We start from the raw sequence: 7,726 nt of genomic DNA, 5'->3' as shown, positions 1-7,726 counted from the left end.
ATCTTGAATGTTCTCACCACAGGAAAAAAAAATGATAATTATGTGACTGCAAGGAGATGTTAGCTAATCCTATAGAGGTAAGCATTTTGCAATGTGTATGTGTATCAAATCAACACACTGTACACCTAGCACTTACACAATGTTGTAAGACAATTATCCATAAAGTTGTACCTGGAGAAAAGAAACTAAATCAGTGGGACAGATTCCTGCTATCTCATTTAGTCTATAAGCTATTTTCCCTAAAAACTATGAGATCCTTGAAGTGTTCTAGTTTCAGGAAATCCACATGCTTACTAGGCAGCAGAGCCTCACAGAACTTCAGTAAATGGTTACTGTGGGATATTTTTTAATCTGGCATGAAAAAACAGCATCCTGACTGAAAACAGGAACTTTTCTGGAAATTATAAATCAAGTTTTCATTCCTAGCTCTTTCCATTCCTAGCTCAAAGAAATGCCAGAATTCCTGAGTGTGGAGGCATCCGAGAGGGAATTCGTCCCTTCCCCTCTAGCTGCGTCCAGCCCAGGACACTGACTCCAGAGGAATCATCATTCTGCCCTCCAGCCTGCCCTCATCCAGGCCCCTCCTGTGCCCCTATGATTTGTTCTCAGCTTCCCCTGCTGCTGCTCTCACTGTGCCTCCCAGCACACAGTAGTACAGGGCTGAGTCTGACATTTGCACGGAGTGTTTCTCCAGGTGGAAGGGCTTGTCACTCTTAAGATGGGCCTGAAAACTGTGATGCTGTACCCTCTGGTTTTCTGATGAGCTCTTCAGGAGGAGCTTAGGCTCTTTGTTTTGGTACTGGACATAACAGAAAGCAAAAATGGAATAGATGCTCTGGTAGGTGAAGTTCAGAGTCAATGGTGTCCCCTCAGGGAGGTTAAGAGAACCTTCTGTCTGGGTCACCGTGTCTCCACTGTTCCCTCCTAAAATAATGAAAATGTTGTTATTTAGGAATTTATGAATAAAAGGACAGTCCCCAGATGATGAGGGAGCAGGAGACTGGCTGAGGACAAAGCAAAAGCTGGCACCTTGCACTTCCTCTCCACCCACTCCCCTCGGTAATATGTGTGACATTCTTCAGGCACCTCTGACTGCCCTAAAAGGAAAACAAATAGTTAACTTGCAGAGATCACAATCCTGCAAAGCAGGAGTCCCTTGGTTTACCAATGTCCTAGAGATTTATAACAAAGAAGCTATCTTAACAATAGCACAATTTCCAGAGGCAAATAACTCAGTTCCTCAAGCCCTAAATAAAGTTAAATTTCTTCTAAACCCAAATCTCACTAACAAGGACACTTGATAGGAGAAATCTCTAGATCTCCAAGATAGTGTTGAGAATCATTCCCAAGCATATGGCCCACTGATATACATCTAAAGGGTCTCACAAGAAGATTTTTACTACTAGTAATAAATAACCTTTCTCCCAACAATAGCTAGCCCCTCAAGGTCCTGAAGACTTTGCTTCCAAAATTCCTTAGAGACAAACATCACCCCCTTTGTTCTAAACTACCCAACTCCTGTGTATATAATCAGCCACTCCTCAGGATAGTGGGCAGCAGCTCTTCCTGCCCATAGGTCCTGTCCCCATGCTTTAATAAACCACCATTTTGCACAAAAGATGTCTCAAGAATTCTTTTCTTGGTCATCGGCTCCGGACCTCACCCCACTGAACCTCACCTATGTTCTAGAACTTCATCACAATGAGGAAATTGAGCTAGATATCATCACCCAAACCTAAGAATAGAAAATCATTAAGAAAAAATAAATGAAACATTACTACAGTATGGAGATTCCTCCAAAAAATTAAAAATAGAATGAGCCTATGACCCAGTAATCACACTCCTGGGTATTTACTCAAAGAATATGAAACACTAATTCAAAAGGATATATGTATATATCCATATATACATTATATGTAATATATATAATCCATATATATATATATGACCCCCTGTTTATTACAGCACTATCCACAATAGCCAAATTATAGAAGCAACCCAAGAAGATAAAGATGTGGTGTATACATACACAATGGAATATTACTCAGCCATAAAGAAGAATGAAATCTTGTCATTTGCAACAACAGAGATGGATCTAAAGAGTATAATGCTTAATGAAATAAGCCAGTCAGAAAAAGACAAATACCATGTGATTTCACTCATTTGTAGAATTAAAATTGAAAATAAATGAACAAAGGGGGGAAAAAGGGGAGACAGACCATAAAACAAACTCTTAACTATAAAGAACAAACAGAGGGTTACCACAGGGGAGGTGGGAGGGGGCGCTGGGGATGAGACAAACAGGCGATGGGGATTAAGAGTAGCTTTATCATGATGAGCATTGAGTAATGTACAAAATTGTTGAATTGTGGGATGCCTGGGTGGTTCAATTTGTTGAGCATCTGCCTTTGGCTCGGGTCATGATCCCAGGGTCATGGGATTAAGTCCCACATTGGGCCGAGTCTGCTTCTCCCTCTCCCTCTTTGTGTGCTCTCTCTTTAGCTCTTACTCCCTCTTAAATAAATAAAATCTTTAAAAAAACAATTGTTGAATCACTAGTTCTAGTGATGAGATAGTTGGAAGCTTCCTTGGAGGAATATCACACTTGTCCCACCCAGGATTTGGGGAATAGGGGAGGAGTTGCAGGGTGTCAGCTCCTGCTTTGTGCTCAGCTTGCCTTCTACTCCCTCATGAATGGGAGAGATCCAGGAAAACTGGGTAACTTCCCAAAAGGGTCCAAGCCATCACCTTAAACACCTTCTTCTTCAGCTAAAGACAAAAGAAAGATGTTGGGGGGAGCAGGTGAGGGATAGGCTAGTTATGGGAGGTTTTCAGGCAAAGCACAGTAAACAAAGGTTATGGTGACTATGCAGATTTAAGTTGCTACCTTCTCTATTGATAAGATTTTCTAGAACTTTATTCTGCTCCTTTGTTTTGGAAAATCTGAAGCGCCGAGGAAACTCAAGCCACACAAGGGAAAGCAGGGAAAACTTAGCTTTATTATTGCAGGCAGGACCAGCCGGATCATTTCCCAAAGGCTGAGCACCCAACAGGGCTAAGAGTAAGTTTTTATGGTTACGGGTGATGGGGGATGTTAAGGGATGTTTTCCGAGTCTCTCAAGGCCAAATGGCCCCTTCATGTGGAAATAAAATCTATACGGAGGTGTCTCAGGAGAGTGCTAAATCACCCCAGGGGACTTCTTTTTATTTTCTTAATCAAACAAGACTGGCAACTGGTCTTTTTCTTCTGTCTCAGCAGGAGCAGAGACTTGTTATCTTATCTTAACCAAATGGGAAGGCTATTTGGTCTTTTCTTGGGCCTCTCCAGGAGCAAAGGGGAGCCAGATGTGGAAAGGGACTGGAGCCAGGGAGTCTCTATCTGCCTCACCTTTTCCACAGGAATGTCAGTGCAAGGTTAAAAAAAAAAAGTTAAAAAAAATAGAGAGGTCCTCAACTTGGAACCCATGCCAAATGTGAGAAAGTGCAAGTTTCCTCTGATGAAGTTTAGAATATAAGTGAGGTTTGGTGGGGTGAGGTCGGGAGTGGGTGACCAAGAAAGAATTCCTGAAACATCTTTGGTGCAAAATTCTGGTTTACTAAAGCTTGAGGACAGGATTCCTGGGCAGAAAGAGCTGCTGCCCTGGGTCGTGAGGGTGTTGGGTCCATGGTCAAAGGAACAAGACTGATACAAAGTGAAAGTCAAGCAAAGCTTTATTTTGTGCCAAGCATTGAGAATCAAAACGACCATTCGGGGCCCCCTCTTACAGAGAGGGCAACCCCTCCCATCCTCACAGATTAGCTTTTAAGAGCAAAGTCCATGTGGTTGAGCCTGGCCACACAAAGGTGGCCAATGAGATTGCAACACACAGAGAAAGCTGCACAGTCATGCTAGGTCACACACAGGTGGCCAATTGAATTACAATTCACCCCATAGTAGCTATTTGAACTAGCCTATCACCTTGGTCAGAATTGGCCCCCAAAAGGCACCCCAAAGGTGGGGCCCACACTCCTTGGTAGCTAGGGAGACAGTATGCACCCCCACTCATTGGATGTCTCCACCTGGCCCGATTCATCTCTGCATTTGGGCTCTGTTGCCTCCACCTGCCCTGACCTGCCCTTGTATTTCGGCTTTGTTATCAGGGACTGGTCGACCATATTTTACTGGTTTCTTGGACTTGCTTTTAAGTAAGTTCCCCTGGTGGGGGTGGGGGGCAAGGTCAGTTTAAGTTTCACTGCATAAACAATAAAATCACTGTTTAATTGGATGGAATCGCTCTGGCTAAATAGGCTCTTACAAGGGCTGGCAGGTTTTATATGATGGGATTAGGGGAGGTTAGGGAAAAAGGATGTTTCAATAAATTTTCATATGCTAAAGAAGACTTACAGGATACTGGACACCAGAGGCATTGCCAGTGTCAGGGTCATTTTTTCCCTTCTTAGCAAGGGGATTAACATTAATCTTAATTAACATTAAGATAGTTGGGAGATTCCCAAAGAATGTCACAAATGTCCCACCCAGGAGTGGGGGTGGGAGAAGGTTGCAGAGTGTCAGCTTTTGCTTTGTCCTCAGCCAGCCTTCTGTTCCCTCATCACCTCTAAGTTATACTTAGACACACTCACTGACACCACATACATAGTAAACAAAGGTTCTAAATGATGTGGGAGACAAAGGTAGAAGAAAAATATTTTTATTTCCTTACTGCCTACAGCCCATTGACAAGTCTTTGAAACAGGCAGAGTGCCATTCCTCCAGGAACTCAGCTGCCTCCATGTTAAAACTTTGCTGAGGACAAAGCCAATCTTAGCCCGAACCCCAGATCCTGTAAGTCATTTTAGCATATAAAAATTCTTTTGGAAATTTCCTTTATCTCTACCCCCACCCCCAAGATGCATGCTGGCAATCACCTCCCGAGCATACAACCCACACTATACATCTGAAGGGTCTCAGGACCAAGGTTTGACCGGATAGTAAAACACGATCTTTTCCTAACAACAGCTAGTCCCCTCCTGGTCCTGGAAACCTTGCTTCCAAATTCCCTAGGGACTTACCCTATCCCTGACTCCCTCCTAACTTGAAAGTATATAATGGGCCACTCCTCAGGACCCCAGTGCAGCTCTTTCTGCCCATGGGCCCTATTCCTGTGCTTCGATGAAACCATCTTTTTTGAGCATAACATCTCAAGAGCTCTTTCTTGGCTGTCGGCTTCGAACCCTAATGTCTTTCCTACAGCACTAAATCCATTTTTGTGGTGTTCATGACTTACGGCATGTTGCCCAGTATAGTCTGGCCCTTCCTTCACAAGATGAGTAATATCAAAGAATATAGGTGTTCAAAAGAAAAACCACATATCCATAATAGAGCCACTTAAAGCCCCAATCAGTAAACCAAGATTTAATAACTAACCTGACTACAGTTTCAACCCCCTCAGGAATGGACTTTTAACTGGCCAAGCTGGAATTTTCCAGAGGCAGTCTCCTGAAAGGCTCCACCCCTCTTAGGAGGGCAACCTTGCCTAAACACTGGATTCCTTCCTAATAAATGCTTTTTTTTTTTTTAATGCCTTCTCTCAGACTTTAAAAAAACCTTTCCTTTCCTGCAGCTCTGCAGAGCTTTCCTCTACTTACTGGATAGAATGTTGTTCAGTGCAAGAATCATTTAACAAAAACAATTAGATCTTCAATTTTACTTGGTTGAATTTTTTTTTTAAACACAGGTCAATTTTTTATATCATTATTTGAGGTTCAGTTTAAAAGGGTCTCAGGAATGTTTAGACTGGTTTGTTTGCTGTTGTTGTTTATGTGGAGGAATATACAGTTAATGTTTAAAAGGAATGTGTTTAACCCTGTATATGTCTCAGGCTGTTCTGGCCTAGTCACAAAAACTGGGCAGAATTAATTGTCCTTAAACATGCACACAGATACACATATATATAAACATGTGCATGCATCACATAAATCCTCTTTTCTTGATCTCTGGCATTCTTCAGGGCATATTTCTTTTTCCTAAAAAATTAGACTGTTTGGATTTCATTGCTGAGACAAACTTGAGAATCATGTGGTAAGCCCTTCATGATCCGATGAGGCAAATGAGACCAGAGATTCTCAGGAGCTGCTCATAGACACACAGCGGTATCAGCAGGGAGAGACTCAGGCTGGAGGTAGATCCAGGGCTCTGGCTCACAGCCTTTAACCCTTTCAAGTGGCCCCCACTTGTTCGGCCTTGAGGTCAGCACAGCCAGCAGCTCTGCCAGCAGCTCTGCTGACTGAGCCACTGGCAGAGTTTGGGTGCAGGAAGCAGGTGGCAGGGCCCTGCTGTGTGTCTGCAGCACAGAAGTAGGTGGCTGAGTCTGCAGGCTGGGACTTCGTGATATAAAAGGAACTCTGCTGGAGGGTCTTATCAAAGGTGGCCCTCAGTCTTCCTGTCTGTTTTTCACCCTCATTTTCACGTATTAGTAGCAAGAAGACAAGGTCTCTTCCCAGATCTTGTCGATACCACTGGAAGACCACTGGAGAATAATTCGTGTAGTTACAGGTCAGCACCGCCTTCTCACCCTCCTGGATGCTCAGGGACTGTGGATTCTGTTCCATCTTTTGGCTGCTTACCCCTAGGCAGAAACACAATACCAGAGACAAGAGGTTTAGTCACTACATTGACACTCATAAGAGTCTTTTTTGGGGGGCAACTGGGTGGCTCAGTCGGTTGAACAGCCGACTCTTGATTTCAGCTATGGTCATAATCTCAGGGTCCTGGGATCAGGCCCTGCACTCAGCTCAGTGCTCAGCAGGGAGTCTGCTTTAGGATTCTCTCTTCCTCTCCCTCTGCCCCACCTCTGGATCACTCATATGCTCTCGCTCTCTCTCTCTCTAAAATAAATAAATTTTTTTTCTTCTTAAAGATTTTATGTATTTGTTTGACAGAGACATAGCAAGAGAGAGAAGACAAGCAGGGGGAGTGGTAGAGGGAGAAGCAGGCTCCCGCAGAGCAGAGAGCCTGATGGGGTCTCTATCCCAGGACTCTGGCATCATGACCTGAACAAAGGGAGATGCTAAATGACTGAGCCACCCAGGCACCCTTAAAATAAATAATTTTTTTAAAGTATCATATTTTTCTTTTCACAACTTCTTCTTTGATATAACCAAAGAAGAAGCAGAATGGATCTTAGCCCTTCCCATCTCTATCCTGCGGGCTGGGTGCCTGGATCTCTTTGCCCTCATCACCAGGAAGCCTCCAACTCACAGTCCACTGGAAACCACAAAATCACCAGAATAACTCCCAGGAACAGTTTCATTCTTCTCCCCAGCTGTGGCCTGGCATGTGGACTCACTCTCCTGAAACCAAAAGCCATTCCCTTTAGTCTGGTGGGTGTCACTGGAGTTCATCTGTGGGAGGAAGTTTCTGCTTCCTACCCAATCAGTGACAAGCTTGTACAGCCTTCTGCAGACACTCACTGACCTCATCCAGCTTTAGAGTGAACAGGGCTCAAAGCTGAGGGAGGAGCCAAATAGATAGGAAAGAGCGCCATCTTGTGTTCAGAAGGTTTTTACAATAACAAAGTGTGTTGAAGACAAGTGCTTCTCACTGTGCATACAAATTACCTAGGGATTTTGCTAAAATACAGATTGTTTTTCATTATGACAAAGATCAACACTATCACTATCCTGTTCCTTACAACATCCTTCTAGCCAGACTAAGAATCAAATCGTCATGAGACAGATTAATAAGAGA

General features: G+C 43.5%; 1 gene segment (V, D, J or C); it reads right to left on the bottom strand.

The window, feature by feature from the left end:
• Positions 1–5,722: 5,722 nt before the first annotated feature.
• LOC131998741 (T cell receptor alpha variable 6-like) lies at positions 5,723–7,354 on the bottom strand. The segment is given in 2 exon segments: positions 5,723–6,605; positions 7,238–7,354. Coding segments are annotated over 2 exon segments (519 nt in total).
• Positions 7,355–7,726: the final 372 nt, after the last annotated feature.

This window comes from Mustela nigripes, chromosome 13, assembly GCF_022355385.1.
Source record: "Mustela nigripes isolate SB6536 chromosome 13, MUSNIG.SB6536, whole genome shotgun sequence".
NCBI classification, from domain to species: Eukaryota; Metazoa; Chordata; class Mammalia; order Carnivora; family Mustelidae; genus Mustela; species Mustela nigripes.
Note: the sequence above shows the minus strand (reverse complement) of the source record. Positions and strands in the feature narration are given on the sequence as shown.